Source organism: Montipora foliosa, unplaced genomic scaffold, assembly GCF_036669935.1.
Source record: "Montipora foliosa isolate CH-2021 unplaced genomic scaffold, ASM3666993v2 scaffold_401, whole genome shotgun sequence".
Lineage (NCBI taxonomy): Eukaryota > Metazoa > Cnidaria > Anthozoa > Scleractinia > Acroporidae > Montipora > Montipora foliosa.
Window position 1 is genome coordinate 276,473 of NW_027179703.1, and position 20,321 is coordinate 296,793.

Genomic DNA, 20,321 nt, shown 5'->3' on the forward strand with positions numbered 1-20,321 from the left:
AAAGCGGCCCTGAACGTTTGATGGAAGTAGCTTCAATCGTTTTATGGTCTTTTTCCGGGAGCTGGTATTCATGTGGCCGAACTCTTAAACGGCAAATTAGAATGATATTGCCTATCAGAGAGAGAAGTAGACAGGCCATCAACGGAATTATAATGATCCAGTTGAGACCTGAAACTGAAGAAAGAATGCCCAAACGGTGAATATATTATAACATTGCAAATCTCATGGGTTGGTGCAATGTAGACTTTACATGGGAAGGGAAAGAGGCTACGCGTTACAAGGTACTTTATTTAAAACTCCTCCTCGTCATATCTCCTACCTTTTAATTATTTAATGTCGAATTAGCTTCATGTAGCTAGTATCTCCGAGCATTTACCCTCCCAACCATGATACACCACAGGCACACCGGGAACTACATAAACCTTATTCCAAAATGGCCGCCATTTTGATATTCTTTTGTTTCTATGCAACCTTATGGCCTCGCTTTCAAAGGTAAAATTCAAAAAAATATTTAACTTTGAACGAGGCCAAAAGGGCCAATTTGCATGGAAACAAAATAATACTAAAATCGCGGCCATTTTGGAATAAGGTGTATGCCCTACTTTTTGTGACGAGTGTGTGGGTTTTTTTACGTCCACAGTCCCAACGGATTATGAACATTGAGGGGTTGTGAGACGGGACTTACGGTTCATCGTCGTTATCCGAGAAGACTTAAAAGTCTAACCATTTGCAGATGAAATTACAAAGGTAGCACTTTCTCCTCAGTTATTTAAAGAGCCCGAGTGTTAGTCCGGCCGGAGTTGAACTCCCGCACGGCAGCCCCGATGCTCAACCAACTGAGCCACCGGTGCGCGGTGGATGACTGGTTCTGTCATCGACGGTTCACGTAGAAAATAATCGAGCCGTCATTAGTCGGTTAAAAGGAGATTTATTTGGGGTTGGGCAGTGATGACTGAAATTTACCTGCTTCTAAAAGGCCACTGTGATGCTCATCTGGCTCATCATTTGAGCTTGCATGTGCCACAGGTACTTGCGTGACCAATTCTGTTGTCGCCGTGATCGCACTTGAGATTATCTGGCTTGTTGGTAACCTTGATCACCACTGGACAAGCCTGCTTGGCGCATGCGTTGTTGCGTTTGTTTTATGTGGAGTTACGGAGCTTGAAGAGAAATATAAGATCGTAGATTTCCTTGTATTATCGGTGCTACTTTTTCCCGTTGTTGGCTTTGTTGTCATCTTCGCGGGCCTCGTTGTTGTTTTACTTCTTGTTCTCGTGGTTGCTGTGGCTAGGGGGAAGCAGTTGGGATCTTGAAAATAGGAAAAGAAAAAATCATGATAAGGAAAAAGTCACAGTGATCAGACAAACGGCTTGGTTAGAGTGAACACCAAACCGTTTACACACCTCCAAATCCCAGACTCGGGCAGTGGCGAGAGCACTCACCTCACACCATTGTGGCCCAGGTTCGAATCCCGGACTTGGCGTCATATGTGGGTTGTGTTAGTTGGTTCTATATATACTCTGCTCCGATGGTTTTTCCACCGGGTACTCCGGTTTTCCCCTTTCCTCAAAAAGCAACATTTGATTTGATTTCTATAAATAAAGTTCATTATTGTTAAGTCATCATTTGGCACTAATTTGAGTGAATTTTGGTGCAAACAATGTTAAACTTTTTAAACTGGCCACAATTTTGAACAAATTTAATCATATTGTACGTTTTTGAGGAAAGAAATAAACCATCATTGACCCTACATGGCGTGATCCGGGAATTGAATCCACCGAATACATTGAATTGGAAGGGACTAACATGATGATGATGATGGGACAAGATGACCCTGTGCTGGATCCATTTTACAAAAAAACGGAAGTGGACAGGGGAGACAAAAATCTCTCATAAGCTGGAGGAAGAGTTTGCTCATCAATCTGGAGAATTACAAAAGATCTCAATTGAAAAAAAGAGATTAAGAAAGATTGCAGGGGAACAGAAAATTCAGAAAGAAAGAGAGAAATAATCTACATCTACTTATGCAAGAATGTGGTTCCATCTCTGCAGCTTCTTTGGTTAATTACATGGAAAGAGAGATGTGCGAGCTAAGGAAAATGAAAAGATCTACGGACAGAAGACAGAAAGCTGGGAAATCGAGACATCCTAACAAGAGATTTCAAAGTGACCCCTGTGGAGTTTATTCAATGCTGGTATTGGAAAGATTTACTGCGAATGGATAGACGAAATCGAGACTGCTCTGGGATACCACTGTTCCATCACCAGATAGCAACAAATGATGGAACAGATGAAGCAGTGCAAGTGTTACGAAAGGGTCGGGATTGCTATTGGTAAAAATATGCGCATGCATTTCATGACAATGCTTCATAGACGCCTCATCCAAGAATGGATATAACCGTTATGGTTCTCATAAGGAAAGACAACCTTGATTCCGAAAACCGGGGGAGTTAAAAAGCAGTGAAAACCAGAGACCGGTCACATGTCGCAACACGATCTACACGTGGTAAGCGGCGTGCTTATAGAGCTCCGATTAATGACCACCTGGAGAAGTACAACCTCCTGGAAAGTCATCAAAGGGGTGCAACGGCTGGTTGCAGTGGGACCATGGCTAACTTACTGATCGAAAGAATTGTAGTAAATGGCTGTTTAAGAGGTAACCGCAACATCAGTATGGCAGATAGATGTCAAAAAAGCCTATGATTCAGTTGGCCATGGGTCGCTCGGACGACGGTAAAAGGAGAGAAAAAAGGGGCAACTCCAAAGGTGCGAATAGGCCTCTTACAAGCATTTTTACAGACCAGTCAATTTTGGGACTACCTTCGCCGCAAAACAACAAAGGCAGTTCCGGTTCGGTGACGCTATGACGTCAAGTTAGTTTCCTGTGATTGGTCATCGGGCTCCCGCGGGAGAAACGGAGCCCGATGACCAATTCAATCTAAAAATGAATCGGTCTGTGAAAACGCCGCGACAGGAATATATGGGAGTTGTTCCCTCCTACTCAAGGGCTCCTGCTTGAGACCATTGTAAGTTCCAAGAGAAATTGGAAACAATGCTTAAGCAAAATTTGGGCGGACAAAGTCTTATGGTATTTTCCGAAGTGGCCTATTCCAGACGGATGCGGTATACGCTCCTATGGGTATTTTTTTTTAACTGCCGTGCAAATAGCTCACAACAAACCACTCCCCGTCAGTGCCATCTCCCGACTTACACAAAATTATCCCATTAGCTGACTTATCATTGAAGGTATTTTAGTGAGGCACCATCGCTACAGGATACAATACCTTCATGATTTATACACAATCGTATCCGCAGTTTCATATTTGCGTGCTTGCAATTTCCCCCTGATTTCCGGTAAACTGATGTTTGGGTACCATCTGAGGTAGCTGAAATGCAAGGTAAACGTGTTTTATTACAATAAAAACAATCTCTTCATTGTCAGCAAAGAGCAGTCACCCCCGTGGCTTTGTCACGGGGCTTGCTCATTCGAGAGCTGATGATGACATCTCAGAATTCCGGATCATTCACGCTAAACTTACTCGAATAACCTGACATCAGCTTCTCAGCCTTCTTTCGTCACCCGCGAAGTCGATCAACCCCATTCCCAGGGTCTCTCTTCTCTGCCTCCATTGTCGTTGAAAAAAGACCCTGGTTCACGCTGGTAACGTGGCATTCGTCGACAAACATTTTCCCACTAGGGTAGTGTTTTCGTTATATTTTGATCTGTGGCGTCCAATCGATTTGACCACAACATTTTGCCTTTCACGTCGAATTCCATATGTGCAGTACATAAAATACTGCCGTCAAACGTTTTGTCGATGGTCATATGGCCACAAAATCATTTGGTTGCTGATTCCCTTCTTTGCAATGTCGACAAGGCCTACATTGCCACCCATCCCCTAACACACATCTGGTGAAACTTCCAGATTTTGGCAGACACGTGACCAGCGTAAACAAGGGTCTTTTCTCAACGACAATGGAGGCAGAGAAGAGAGACCCTGGGAACGAGGTTGGTAGTCGATTAGACTGAAGATGAACATTCCCCATTCCTCGCACGTGAGTTTCACATTCTTGATACATTTGTGTGCCGTTATATTTTAAGGAAGGCGTTAATGACGGATTCCAATACGTAGAGGACGAAATCCTCAGCCGGCAACGTACAAGTCTGTTTTCGCTCTCAATTTCTACGTTATTCACATCAGATAAATATCTAGATAGGCAGTACACAATTTGCATCTTTGGAGGAGCAACCCGGAAAAATAGCGAAATGATTATGAACGCTAAGACAGATCTTCAGATGAAATTCTGGGCCTCGAAATTGCTTAAGCTCGCTTCAAAGTGAGAACTGCAAACTTTCTGGACCGCTATGGCTATCGAGTGCAATGTGTACCCGATGCAGCCATGCCAAGAGTTCTCACAAAAAAAGGTGCCGAGTGTGTCACCGATGATCTTACCACATTTTGACGTCATCTGTGATCTATTACTGAACAGGTGGACCGCAACATGGAATCGGTTTCTTCAGTTTCGATTCAGTTATATAATAAAGAATTAAAAGTTTTTGATGATGACGTCAGCTACGAGTCTGTTCTCTAACTGATCATATGTGAAAACCAATGAAAATGCGTGCATTATTGAGCTTATTACATAATTTCTAATGGATTACTTACCAATAAAATAATACTCTTCCCCGGGTATATATACGGGATTGAAAATTGCACTATATCTCTGAAACACCAGCGTGAAATACTTGAGCCTCAGCGGTTCGTTGCACTTGAGTAGCAGTCTGCTCCCTTGAGCTGCCGTATCACAACGTTCATAGCTCTCACGTGGTACAATCCAGAAGTTTTGATAAAGTTTATTTGAAACGCTATCTGTCGTCCTTTTCAGGACAGTGCTTGGGTTCGGACAAACAACATGAAGTAATGAACTCGGAAGAACGTAGATTAAGCTGTCATTTCTATTAAAGCTGCGGAAACAAAATAAACCAGTTGAAAGTGAATACAGTGCTACATCAAATATAGGCCTACTGGAATAGGCTGGGTTAAAACAGTAGATCCAGTCGGTGTCATGTAGAAAACTGAGAGTAGAACATATATAGCGCAGAGTTGATTTAAATTTGTACGCTACGTTTTAGCTGGCGGAACCTGAACCAGCCGTACTATCGTACACCAAATTTCAAACAACGCGACGTCGCTGGTTCTCTCAAATCCAACGTTTTTGGTTTACTGTCGCATCAACGAGTTTTAAGATAGAAATTAAATGCGTACCTCACTGGACTCAGCTTTTTAGCCCAGTCTCATAAAGTTGGTGGGAATAACCTTACCCCTCCCTAGTAAACAGAGGAAAGAACACTTCAAATAGCAAAGGGAGAGGAATCGGGGATGGTTAAGAGTAACTGGCAAATGAGACGTGGAAATGACAGAGTGGAGTTTGGTGGCTACAGTAGCCTCCTTGCATGGGGCAAGAACCCATGCTCATGGGTTCGAGGCAAGAACTTGAGGTTTTTTCCGGATGTGTTGAAGAAAGCTACAAAATAAGCTCTGAACTTGAACTTGCACAGAAGGAAAACTGTGGGTAGCAACAATATCACCCCTATATTAAATATTGTAAATAAAGTGATAACTTGAAGCACCTCAGTATTGTGTACGGAAATGGATACGAGAGCTACCTCACAACATTGGACGACAAGAAACAAAAACAACAACCGCTATGAACACGCGATTTTGGAAAAAAAACTATTCCAAATTAAGCGTACATTCAAATGCTGCAGTTTCTAATTACTATCTTGAAATAATGCTTAAAATATAAAACGAAAATCAACATGAACTGAAAAAAAATCGAATTTGCACGCACTGCTTTCCAATGCGGCCTGCAAACTGCAGTAGCGCCATTTACTGATTTATTAACATAGCCTACTGCTAAAGAAGACTCTTAAAGAAAATTTTCTTCTTTAAAGCAAAAAGGAAAGGAAATGCAAAAATACAAAAATAACGTGAGAAATTTCAACTTAATGAACATCTTATCAACTCAGCCAGATTAGTCGTGTTTTGAAGAATTGTCTGAATTTGGACAAGGATACCGGATGAACGTGAATAAATATTATGAAGACAAAATACGATTTGTTTCCCGGTACTTGAATTTCTTGCCCAAAGAGAGCATTATTTAAGTCTGCACATTTGTTGTTTTACGTAATCAGGTAATGGTCTTGTGCATGTGTACATTATGTACAAAGGTTCAATATTACCAGCTAACAATACATTGTTATGAAGCCTTTATAACGCTGTCAGCATACAAGCTTCCAGTTCTAACTAAGGTTCTCGTTAATCAGAATCCCAACATTCCGGTTTCCTTAATTAAATTTAGACAAAATAATTACCTTGAGGCCCACACTAAGTTTAAGAGGGTGTGCAAATATGTCTGACGAATACTTTGCGTCACCCTCTGAGCGACATCAACACTCTCGAGGCCAGGACCAACGCCTCTTTTTAATCGTTCACATAAACAGCAAAAAAACATATGAACCACGTACATGACATACAGGACTTACAAACAGGCGTTTACTATATTTTGTAACTTTTCTTAAGACATGAACACATAAAAATATTCTTGTTATTAAAAATAAACCCTGAATTCGTGTGATGTTTGGTGTATTGCAAGATAATTTATATTCATTACTTGTAACAAATATGCCTAGAGAAAATATCGTCGTCGTCAAGACATTTTCCTGAAAAACATTTGTTATCATTCGGTAACGAGTGTCGACAGCTCCAATTTCTTTAATTCAGTTTACCAACTATCCATCCGGCCTCCTCATCGAAATTAACGGCAAAAGCAGATGTATCCACGAATTTCAGACAAAAAAAACTTAAAACTTCGAAACGGCGACTTTCTCTGTATTTACTTTGGCGCAAAAGGTCGATCTGCCAAACGTGCTGGGGGTTTCCTGTGTCCCAAGTATTATTCTCTGAAGAATGATTTTAAGTAGTACTTTCAGGCTATTTCCGAATGTCTCCTTTGTCTGCTTCCATTCAATCAAACCTTAACTGTAAACAGGAAAACAGTAAAAAATTACTCTTCGTAGAAAATGAAACTTTTCCCCGTTAATAACAATCGCTAGCGTGTTTCACGGACACGCCCAGTCTGCGGAGAAATTTTATGGTCTGCAAATTCAACCCCCATCATCGATGACGGGCGAGACGTTCCTACTGGATCACTGTCCTTCAGGGTCGCGTTGAAGGAAGAAGGGTGACTGAATTCCACGGCAGGAGAATGAGAAGCGCATGCATAACAAGAAATATTCGAGAAATCTCTTTGCGACGACTTTGACTGAGCCTACAATACTTTTGTGAACTTGTCTTAATTTGACATCTACGCCATAAACAATTATATCAAAAAAGTACTGTAGTTGCAGCGGACTATCTATTAAAGTCACTCGACATCTTGATTTTCAAACCTCTCAAGCAATCGAAATTTGTAAAGAAAAGCAAGCTAAGAAAGGACACCAAAGATCGACTGGAGTAAAAGTTCGGAATCTTTCACGCAAGCTGTGGTGTGGTTTGTTAGTGAAATTCCGCTTGAGTAATATTGCAAGAGTCACACGTGAAATGATTAAAAAAATGATCACTTATTCAAGAACTTGAAAGGACTGATATTCACTCATAGATTCTTTGCGATATTTTCTTGACCAAAATAAACAAAAGAAACCGTGGAAGATAATATTGAACAAAATGCCCGTATCGTGTCACATGTACTATCAAGGGGCGAACGGCGATACCTGTGATGCAACATTTAAGAGCCGCCAAATGACCGATGCGCTGGGGGTTCGAAAAACGACAGAATTGTGCATTTTAGACAAACTAATATTTTAACGCAGACCAGATGGCGAAGCATACAAGATAATGGCCTTGTTTTAATCGGCTAATGATAGACAAGTCAAAAAGAATGTTGTCATCCGATTTTCATCATCCGACTGTTTTCGACATTTGAAAGTCAACTATAGGTGCGGTTACACTCACCATAGTAAATGCCATTTCCCATGGTAAATTATCTCACGGTGCCTCACACTTGGGTTTTAGTATACCGTGTTAACTAGGGGTCACACGTTACGAAGATTACCGAGGTAAAACGAAATCTCACGCAATTCATTGGCGGGAAATTTAATCACAACTTCATCAGCATAGCGATTGGCTCTTGTACCTCGGGCATCAAAACACCCTTCCAACTTCCCACGTTAAATGTCATGGGCGCTTCCACTGATCTTTTTGACGTATCCATGGATATTTAACACGCGAAATTTACCTCGGGAAGCGTCGGTCACACTACTAAATACAGTTTCCCGTGGTAAAAAGGCAATTTACCACGGTAAAAGTGCCCCGTGTAACCGCACCTATTAATGCCGACTTAGCAAGGTTTTGTTTTCAAAGAGGTTTAAAACGTAGGAAACGTGCCGTCTATCCCAAAAGAAATGCAAACAGAAGGACTGAATTTATTCTCGTTAAATCACGGTCTTTTATTTTTATTTTTTATGAAAGGAGAAAAGGGAAATTGGCTCATGGCCCGTGTACGACGACCTGACTATTGCATTAGAATCACAGCGTGACTTATCTCACCAGCTATCGATGTAGCGTTGAAGAAGTGGTTTAAGAAAGAATATTGGAGTGTTTGGAGCTGCAATGGCTGCGATAACATCAATCCACCCAATGTGGAAATGTTGGAAGAGTTCATTGTAACAATTAAGGCCGTTTCAGCAGACAGGCGGTGACAATAAAGCCTACGAACATATTGACTATGAATATTTAAGAAGTCAAACACGAGTGTGTGGAGATGTTTTTAGGTCACCTGAAAAGCGCCCAGACTTACGGAATTCAATTCCACTGAAAGGAATGTAAGACCAAACTCGACCTTGCATTCCCTTTGTAAATGTATCAGCCAGTTCTTATCCCATCAGGATGAACAAAGACCGGTTACCATAAAGATCACGTGAGAACCTAATCCAATTTACATTATTCTGCGTTTTTCAGTGTCCCGCATTACTCCCGCGATTTCTCTTGACCGGGCACAATGCACGTACTTTCTTAAGAAAACGGTTGTTTTTATTTTTCAGTTTCAAAGGGTGAAAGTTTCTAGATGTGTCTCTTGTGACAACGAAAGCAACAGAACTTGAATAACAAAGTTTTAGTGTCGGAATGTATGTTGTGGTAGCTCAAAATCATTCAAAGCAATTATATTTAGACCAGATGATGGAAAAGAATGACCCATGCAGCAAATCTATCAAATTTCCCTTGCGTGTTTACCGAGGCGTTTCTAAATATGATGGAAATTCTCTTGTGGCCTTCCGCCAAGACTGTCACATGCGACAACACAGTCACGAAAAAACTTGCAATATAATAAAGGTGGAAACGATTAATGCTTCGAGATGTAGTCGGGTGCACCCATTCTCATTTCATTTGCTTATATCTCAACTGTCGTTTCGTTTGTGACGCCTTAAAAACTTTTAACCAAAGTCAATTGTTATAAGAAATTCGCAATTTAACGGTAGTAGCCAAAACGCGGGGCCGGGGCTGGGGCCGGGGCCGGGGCCGGGGCCGGGGTCGGGGTCGGGGTCGGGGTCGGGGCCGGGGTCGGGGTCGGGGTCGGGGTCGGGGATGGAGTCGGGGTCGGGGTCGGGGTCGGGGTCGGGGTCTCTTTTTTTTTTTTTTTCGAAGTTTTCGTTTCAATTTTTGTAGTTAATCTCCCGTACTGTTATTTTCTAATGTTCGGCATCTTTCCTTTATCTAAGTTGGAAATTAGTCAAAAAATATAAGGAACGTACGGAAGCTTCGAAGTGGACATCGTTTGCTTTTCGAAAAGAATTTCCGACTGAAATTTAATACATTAAACCAACTGCTTCGCGCTTCGCGCGTTAAGTTATGTCGCTTCGATTGTTTTAATGTATGGAACTATATTTGCAATTTTATTTACCACTGCAAGTTTGCATGAGTTGAAAGGTGACAACTAATTAGAAATTCAGAAATATATAAATCGAAACTGCAAACGCACAAATTACTTTTTCACTTTCCTCCGATCAAGAACGTTAAAAACAATCAATATAAGAAATCAAACAATAAGATCGTGTAGATTAGTAGACACAAATTGTGATATATTCAAGAAATCAGTTGAATTCTTCTTTGAGCCTATCGCCGGCATTCCAAAACATTAATCTACTTCTGTAATATTTTTCTTTCAGTAGACTAGTTCAGCGACATATCGATCGAGCAGCTAGTACGAATCAAAATCTGAAAATCTGCAGGATCCTCAGTGGCGTGATCTTGCCTTAAAGTAGTGCCTCGTACGTAGGTGCGAATCACCTAGAGACACTGAAGACTCGCTGAGCTACACATTTTAAAACCACATTTTAATGTTTACTGCGTAAGAAACTTCTCCGCAATACAATTAAAACGAAACAGAACATAGTCATAATTCCCACTATGGTCGTCACGCAAACGTTCTCTGTTGCTTGTTTTCGCAAAATTGTTCTAAGTGTGGTTGTGCTTTTTCTCGCAAAATTGGATTCGATCCCTTGAAGTCCGAATAGAAGTGGCTGGCAAGTTCCTGTGCGACTGACTTTACTACAAACCGTTTGTGGTAAATCAGACAACAACATTGGCAACAACACGAACAAACAAGCAAAAAGAACGTTGCATGACTGCGTGACGATCATCGTCGAACTGCGATTCAATTTTTTTTTTTTTTAACGAAGTGAATATTACGATGGGACTCTGTCTGACAGTTAGCGTGTATTCCATAAACTCCAATTTTAGCAATTTCGGATCCTCTTAATTTCGAACAACAAACTTCGATTTTCGGAAAGACAAAAAAACAAAGTACGATTTTAAGAAAAACTAAAATGCCCCTCAAGAGCTTCCATAGCTTCCGTAGGTTCCTCAATTTTTTTGACTAATTGCCACCATAAATGACAGTCATTCGAGAATGACGACAAAATGAAACAAAATTTTGGAAAAAAAGGCACCCCGACCCCGACCCCGACCCCGACCCCGACCCCGACCCCGACCCCGACCCCGACCCCGACCCCGACCCCGACCCCGACCCCGACCCCGACCCCGACCCCGACCCCGACCCCGACCCCGACCCCGACCCCGACCCCGACCCCGACCCCGACCCCGACCCCGACCCCGACCCCGACCCCGACCCCGACCCCGACCCCGACCCCGACCCCGACCCCGACCCCGACCCCGGCCCCGCGTTTTGGCTACTACCCAATTTAACACCTCTGTGGAAACGACAAAAGTGAAATCTTGTGTTTTCCATCGGCTCCCAAAGGTGCTAATATTGCACGACAGAGTATCAACTATATTCAAGGTGTGATATTTCATCACTTGGGAAATCAAGTCCTGTTTCATCTTGACAGGATGAGACCAAATTTTATAGGCTACGTTGGAGAAATCGAGCATACGAAACCTCGATTTTCCGATTATATTTCCCTGACGTTAAATTTTCAGTTCGAGCACTTGACAAGGTAGTGCCGCTTTCTATTTTATTTTCAATGTTGTTCCTCTATCACCCAAAGTTTTTATTCGAATCGAGATGATTTTTTTGTATGCTTATTGCAATTCATTACGTTTTCGTCAATATTATCTGTAAAAACAACAAAATTGAAGAAACAAACGGCCGTTTCGAATTCCACAAGGTTGCGCGCAAACAGGATCAGCATTGAAAGCCAAAAACGCAAATACAATTATATCCCCTTTGTCTCGGGACTTCGAGGTAGGTAATTTGTCGTAATTCATCGCTACATGCCTCCCCGCTTATCAATCTTGTCTATTGTTTTATGGAAACGCATTTTTATTAAACTTAATTTACTTTGGGTTACTCAGAACAATTCCTAAGGTCGCTCGCTCTTGTATGGGTCGATATGGAACTGCGGTTACCAAAGACGGGACGTATTAAGCAAGTCAAGCGCTGAAGAAAAAATCCTTCTAAGGATATCAATTAAGTAAATATCGATTGTACTTTGTGTTCATAGCATTATGGATTTAATTTTGCTACCACAGGATCTGTGCACTAAAATCTGCCAATTCAGTTTTACAGGCTGTCTAACACAAGTGTTGCTGAAAATAGATGTATTTGCTTTATTAAATCTTTCACCACCGAAACCAAGATGTTATTCAAGGTGCTATTCATTTAATCAAAAGAGATTGTGAATTCGATCCGAAGTGACAACATTTGTTGAGTCTTGCGTAACTTATGTACACACAATTATACCGGAATGCAAACTCCATTGCGCGTTCTTTAACCTCGCTGCGTTCCCGTATTACCACGACGCTCTCATATCACAATGTTTTCATTTTTTTCGCAGAGCGCGAGCTCTAAGTCGATGTTGGGGGTTATCAATGCCTATAGTAATTGCCCAGCTAATATTGAAAGACTAGTAAAAACTACGTAGACCTCTAAAACTACTGCTAGGAAGGTGTAAGGTGCTTGTCAGTGGCAAAACCGCACCGCGAACATTAAAACCATATGTGATTTAACTTCAAGACAGGAAAGAAAATGGTGATTGCTAAATGCTAATGTTTAGAGCTTAGTCGGGCGACTTCACCAATTTTGAAAACTAAAGTTGTTTTGAAGTAGCTTTGATATTGTATTCTCAGATGGCAAGTAAACAGTTTGCAGCTACAAGCTTGTTTTCATTCACGCTATGGCAATAAACTCTTTTCACCAAAACATACAGTGCAAGAAACGCATGGCAAACCTCTGTTATCAGTACGTTTTGACACTTCACATAATAACTTTAACCGCCAATAAGCCTTACAGCATATTTTCGCGTGCAAAGATAGAACTGATAGCGATTTTCTTCGCAACCGTTCAATTGTACGTCAAATGTAATTAAGAGACAATGAGAAATTAGGTTATCACAAAAGGAATGGAATAATGTTATGTCGTTTACAAGAAGCGTTGGCTAGAAGCAATCCCTTTTAAGTCACTTCAGACAAGCGGGCAGCTCGACAAACTGAGACTAAACTGACTGACTGAGCTCGACTGATTGAGAAGGGACTGCTAGCAGTCAACAAGAAGAGTGAGAACTCGATTAGACGAGCAGAGAGCTTAAGAAAGGTTTGCGAAAATCATCTGGGTTGCACTTAGCATCTGAAAGAACGGGAATAACTTGTAGAACCTTAAGGCAAACACACTATAAATTAAATGAGCTTCAGAGAGAAATATTAATCCAGACTTACAGTGGATTGTCAGGCGCCCAGTGAATCGTTGGATACACCACGCACTCTATAACCTGGAAAAATAAGATATTTTGCACCAAGAAGAATACTTGAACTCGAATCATGTTTGTATTCGATCTGCTCCAACAGACAGCTGCCATGTGCAATAAACCAACCCCAGTTCGTTACGCCAGTGGTTTTCCCCTGTCTTGGCTTCCGTTTCCCAACAGTTGGAGAGAGGACAATTTCACAGCTTCCTCCGAAAGCCGCACATTTAATAACCGGAAACCTTTGGACTCGTTTAATCCTGCTGCATGGTGGATGGTTGTGTTTTCGCTGAAGAATATCAGACTTTTCACTCTTTGCGCCCCAATATGCAGCTCGTTAAAAACTTGACAAACCAGTCTCCCACAAACACGAGCGCGGGCCCTCGAGCTCTATTACTTCAAGAAGTCTACGCAACGCAATGAGCTATGCATCGCTGTGCCGTCGCTCTCATTCTTAGCGTATCTGTCTCGATTGGGGTTTTATCATGTCACTTGATGACACACGACACTTGAAACCGAAAACTCACTCATTCATTGAAAAGCGTTGAAAGCCAGCCTAGACAGATAATTGACAACTACTTCGTACGGACTGATCTCCGTTTCCCTCTCCTCCCACTGTAGAGTTACTTTATACAATAGTAACGCACTCCTCACCTCCTCTTTCCCCGTGCCGTCTCCCACGGACAAATCCAATCACTTCTGGTTTACCCCAAAAAACTTAAATTATTGCCTAGAAGTAAGCCTTTGCATCAATTAAAGGCAGAAGGGAAAACTTAAACGGCATCTGAATTAACGTTATTAAAAACCCCCTGCTGAAGCGTCGTTGCTCCCCGCAAAGATTAACCAATAATTCTCGGATTTTTCGTTTGAATAGAGTTAAGGCTCGAAAGAAGATTATTTCACATTTAAATCCTATCGTGCGTCAGACAATTCCCGAGCTGAAACAAAATTCGTAATAAAGTACTTGTCATTAAAAAAAACCGTTTAATACTCTTATAACAAAAGTTTTTTCGTAATTTTGGGGAACACATGTTTTTAAGCTTACGACTGATGGACTTACACTGTATTTACTAAAAATAGAGGAAAGCAAAAATTCACGACCGAGCACGCCAAGTTGGACTTTTTAAAAGGAATGTTCTAGATGTTCAATTGAAACATTTTGAAATCTTTTATTTTTAATTATCAGAGGGTAAAAAAATTATAGATGCAGTTATGTTCCTTTTTAAATTCCCGCTGAGTTTTCAATTAGTTTACAAACGCGGTATGGCCACAGAGGAAAACATGAATTTGTTGATCGATAGTTTGTCATGCAAGGTGATGCAAGTCACGCGATGATCAGTGTGGTTTGATAATGATGTTTCGATAAGATCATAATTCGTCAATTATTGCTGATACTATTCAAAGGCACTTGCAGGGATAAGGAACAACTTAAATTACAACTGCAGATTTTTTCGAGTCTTACGACCAGATAACAGAATTTCCAGAACTATTCGGAAAATGATACTAATGTATGACTGATTTTAACTTTTTTTTTTTCTGATAAATGCTAGTAATAGTCCGAGACTAAACTGTCAATCAAATTCCACGTGCGGATACGATGACTAGAGTAACTATCAATGCAGATAAGATGACTTTTTTGACAACAGTATCTTTGGAAAACTCCATGTAAAGGTAAGTTTAAACCCGACCCGATCAAGATCTAGAGCACTATCTTAAAACGTCGAGTTTGGGAACTATAAATCGCTACATTGGTGGTCCATATGGTTATATGACAACCATACCCAAAATATTATGCACCAGTCATTTGAAACCCTCGGAACCCTCCTCCCCCTCCCCCCCTCGAGAATGGGCGGGGCATTCACTTTATATGATAGTGAAAGCTGGTGAAATCCTCACTCCCTGTGTGCAAAAGTGAAGAGTGAACCCCCCGCCTCCTAATGTTTCACACAAACATTGGTTAATACATCGGGCGGCCTGTGCAACATTCTTAAAGCCTCCTCAATGCACTAGACATTCTTTTCATAGTTCAGTTCACGTTGACAATGAAACACAAAGCACAAAGATTACAGCATGATTCTGTTATTGACGATTGTTAGGCTCTGAGAAAAACACTTACGATCCATGAGTATTACGTGGGTAATATGCTTTATGGACCATTCACAGATGCAATGTCAATCATCACGTACGTCACCGTCACTTTTCTACTCTCTTCTTCCGGCAATCTGTACGTAGAACATAATACAAACAGTGTAAATAAAAAGTGGACACTACATAAATAGCTATAGTCCTTGTTGCACCATATTTTACCAAGAGGGGCAATTGACAAATATGTCACTTACCCAGACAAAACCACTTTCCTGGAGGGATGGTTGTTAACGTGAGGCCAATGCAACTCATTGATAGCCACCGCGCACCGGTGGCTCAGTTGGTTGAGCATCGGGCTGTCATGCAGGAGGTCGCGGGTTCGAACCCCGGCCGGATCAACACTCAGGATCTTAAAATAACTGAGGAGAAAGTGCTGCCTTTGTAATTTCATCTGCAAATGGACAGACTTTCAAGTCTTCTCGGATAAGGACTATAAACCGTAGGTGCCGGCTCACAAATATCTTCTATGTTGTTGTTGTTCTGCTGTCCTGTTCTCTCCAGCAGAAGTGGCCGGCTTGGCGATGATGTCTCTAAAAAGGCTTGTGGTGTATGAGGCCACCTAAGCAGAAACAGCCACAAGTCAAAAAGGGACTTTGCCGAGTGCTGGAACATGTAAATGTAAATGTAAATGATAGTGGAACCATTTGTGCCGACACGAAATATCTCCATCGCACCAAATCATGTCGTCATTGTTCCGCTGTACCACATGGACAATATGAAGGCCCCTATTCATCATCTGCATCACAACCTTGGTGAGTTTTCTTGCTGTTTTTCCGCTGCAATATAAATATGGTAAAAAAATACAATTGCACATTCATTAGTTTTCATAGTCACTTTAATCAAGTTCAGATGCTGATCATCCCAGTTATTCAGTAATTAACGCCAAAGTACTTGAGCAGTAACGAAAGGAAAGCGTCAAAAATTCAGCCTTGAACGGGATTTGAACCCTGACCTCTGAAATCCATGAAAGCCAAGCTACATCCGCTACACCAAATGAGATTACTTCAATTGCTGCCGGTATTAAAACCACTACACTCGAGACATTCAAAGGCATTAAGTTTTTGAACAACGTTTCATGCAGTTCTTGCCGTCACGAAGTGTGTTTGTCGTACTGCACAAAGAGGGAGTAAATTCCCTCAGCCTTATAACAAGTACACACATCACATAGTAGTTACTTTGTCCTTCGAACATGACTTAGAACTGAACTGACTTCAGGACAGTTACACGACTTTTTACGCTTGCATCTGTTCTGATGACTTACTTCTCCACTGACTCTTCTGCTCTTTAAGGGCCTTCAATTTGTTTGAGCAAAAAATCCAACCTTCCTTTTTCCCAAGAGATGGGCCCTATCCCAGGTTTACATCAGGTGGGGCTGTTGGTCTTTTGAACTCTTCTGCAAAAGACTGAATAGCTCTTCTTCTAGACAACGCTTTCTAACCCACAGAGGATCCATTTCTTTATTGCCTGCTCATATCTGCATTTAGGGTTCTAGCTTTTCAGTCTTTGATGTCTAAAAGGGAAATATTTCCTTTGTAACTTCCTCCAGATCTTCGCTGATTTCTGCCAGCTGTAGCTCTGAGGCGTGGCGTAATCTTAACAGAGTTTTCAGACTCTGTTTCAGTTCAGTTCAGTTTCTGTTTTATTTTGCATTTTGCATAAGAATATCACAAAGCTATGCACTGCTCGCAGTTAGCAAAAGCTAGTCGAGGCGAGCAGTGCTTACAAATATATTCCAGATTTAAAGGGGCAAAGATTTATTGATAGCCGAGGAGCGTGATTTTTTTCTTCTTGTACATGAACCCGTCGACGGCCTCTACTTTTCTTTCGGCAAGCTCAAGAAGTGTCCCCTTACTTGAAACGAGTGTTGAATTTTCAACAGCAATGTTAACGGTTGCATTTATAGGTTATTTCTCTACTCATAAAGGAAACTTTCTAGCTGCAGGTCTTTGTAGATTTCGCTTTTAGTTCGCCCTTATTTTCAGTGCATCAATTTGGACATTGTGTTTTTCAACAACGGGGCAGTCTGATATCTAAACACAAAAAGAAAAAAAGATAAACAACATAAATATTTGAACAAATCTTTCGTGCCCACAAAGCTTTATCAATGGTATTATTAAACGTTGTTCCGGCTGCTACATAACTAAGAGCATTCATGATGCCGATGATAGGTTTATTTTACAGGTCACAGTTTACATGTACAGGTCAGTGTTTTAATATTGAACGAACCCAAACCCTTTAATTTATGAATTCCACCCTTAGTCCTAAAAAATAGTAATTACGCCTAAGGTTAGCACTATGAAACTGAACTTTGGGTTGTTTTAGCAAGTTGTTGAAACAGTGCGATGAACTCTGATCTTACCGGTAACATATGACCTGTAAAATAAACTTGTCATGCATGATCAGAATAGTGAACTTTTCCACAAAACAACTTATCCCGTTGGTGTTAAGTCACCGAACAGAAAAAATTCATGCGAAACAGCAATGCGAAGTTTTCATATATTTATTACAGCCATCGGTTAAAAGTGGCAAACTGATTGTAAATCACTTGATGTGAAACACTGAGGTCTATATATCGAGCACAATAGCGATGCCAAATCCCCTACAACCGCACATAAATATTAATACATAAATACAACGGCTTTCGAATGCAAAAAGTGCAAATTATTTTCATAACAAAGGTACAAAAATAACTTTGACATAAAAACGCATGCTACTGACGCATAACAACCGGAAAGATTCTTCATTCATTTTAATGTGCATTCTTTTATTCAAGTTTCAATATCAAATCAAGCCCTTCAGATTGTCGGTTACAACAGCCTTCTTTGGTCCGTGGCGATACTGAACTTTGCAAAGCATCCCGTTCGACGATTGGAGAAGCTCCGTGACGAAGCGAAGGGAAGCGACGATAATTTATGCAATTTGACTGCAAATTTATCATGTGCCGCGAAAATGACAACTGCTGACCAGGTCCCCGGTACAGCTCAAGGGGCCGGTTGTTCGAAGCATGGTTAGCGCTAACCGGCGTTAAATACCATGAAAACCTTTAGGTTCTGATACCTCTTAACCAACGGTTAGCGCTAACCAGGCTTCCGTCGAGCAACCGGCCCCAGGATGCGAGGACTGTGATTACTCTTGAAGTCCCCACCGACTGAAATGTAGTCCGAGCACGGGTAAAATGAATACTTGTGCGAGAATAAATGAACCCGGCTCGGATAAAATGACCGGACCTTGCGCCGATTTTCCTTTCTGGCGAGCCTTCGGCGTCTATGGTCAGCAGAATATGCTATGGTCGGCCTCTCGGCGCCTCTTCCGTTTCCCCCGTAAAGCTGATACACTCGGCTGCTACATTTGCCATTGCGTAAGTTTGAGACTTCCTTCAAGATGGGTGACCTTTTTACAAAGGGAAACTCTAGCATGTTTATAACAAGAAGAAGAAGAAGGAGACGTAACCATTTAACTCCCTGAAGAAATCAGGCCGTGCCTTATGTACGAAATATTGGTAAAACAAAAATATACGTACCCTCACAGACATACAACCACCCTTGCATTATTACTTTGTTTATGAGAACTGGGGTTCCGTATATATCTGTTGGCCAAAAACTTGAGCCAAGCACTCACAGCAGGAAAAAAATTTGCAGTGCCTAGTGCTGCTGAAAAAGTGGTGTGTAAACCATTTTTACCCGAGACGAGTGTTACGATATTTGTCTTAGAAAGTCTCATTGAAATTTACTGTTTATAATATGCAAATAGTGTTCTATAAAAGTGATTGTAGGTTTCGAATAAATTTCGTGGTTCTTATTTGGGTTTGCCCATGGCAGGTGAGTTGTGATTGAAATACATAAAGTATATTACATGGCCGCGCGGAGATACCAAATTTCTCTTCGAATGTTGAAAAAAATTTCACAAGTGAGCGCAGCCTGACGAGTGAAATATTTTTCAACACTCGAAGAGAAATTTCGTATCTCCAAGCAACCATGTAACATTCTCTTTATTATATAAACACCAATGAAATACTAGATCATTTCACGAAAGGCATCGAAAGGCACTATTTAGATATGTAACCATAGCAACAGTGATCTTTTCACTTGTGATCACGTGTGAAGATATCATGTTTTCGCGCGAAAGCTCACTAGGTATTTCACTGGTGTTAATATAATAAAGGGAAATTCACTATGTGTCTTACTTATTCAAGACCCTGTTAGCTAGTGCTGGCAATTTTCAAATTCTTGCTTATCTCACTAGGGGTTGTTTTTTTATTGCTCATAAACACCTAGACGACGAAAATAAGCTAGTTTGATATTTTCACGGTTAGACTGGATCTAGCAGGAAATGGAACGGTCTAATGCGAGGGATCGAAATAATTTTCATGCAAAAAGATTCCCCTGCATTAGCATCTATTTCATGCTAGATCCAACCCAATCGTTACAATACCAAAATTAGCCATTTTGCTTGAATGTCTCTTTGACGTTAAATATATTAAATGATTAAAGGCCTCGTTGCTCAGTTTTCTCTCATGCAATTATTAGGCGTTGCTAAATTTGCAATTTACTAAACGTCACTGAGAGAAAGCGCCCAGGTGTCATGCAGCATGAAGACTTTGGTAAGGAATTGATCAAAACTCTCTAACTTGTAGATGGTAATGCCGAGCAGTACAGACTTATCCAGTAACTTTCCTTCCGTATTTCCCATATTTTTCAGTCATTTAATTACTGATCACTTGATTCAATGGGGTGCAGGTATGAGGCAGTGATGAGAGCACTCGCTTCCCACTGACGGATCTGTGTTCGATTCCCAAAATCATCATCATCACAAGTGGGTCGGGTTTGTTGGTTCTCTACTCTGCTACGAGAGGTTTTTCTCTGCTTATAGCTGTTTTCCCCTCTCCTCAAAAGCCAACCTACCATTTGATATGAGTTGA

The 20,321-nt window shown here is 41.1% G+C and overlaps 1 protein-coding gene across 1 annotated transcript; it reads right to left on the reverse strand.

Annotated features, from left to right (window-relative positions):
• Positions 1–25: 25 nt before the first annotated feature.
• Positions 26–13,821, reverse strand: LOC137988006 (ephrin-B1-like). The gene is made up of 5 exons (XM_068834074.1): positions 13,233–13,821; positions 4,668–4,966; positions 3,285–3,386; positions 964–1,308; positions 26–174 (listed from the first exon to the last, which is right to left on the reverse strand). The coding sequence occupies exons 1-4, from the start codon at positions 13,370–13,372 to the stop codon at positions 1,097–1,099; spliced, it is 753 nt and encodes a 250-aa protein (XP_068690175.1). The 5' UTR covers positions 13,373–13,821; the 3' UTR covers positions 26–174; positions 964–1,096.
• Positions 13,822–20,321: the final 6,500 nt, after the last annotated feature.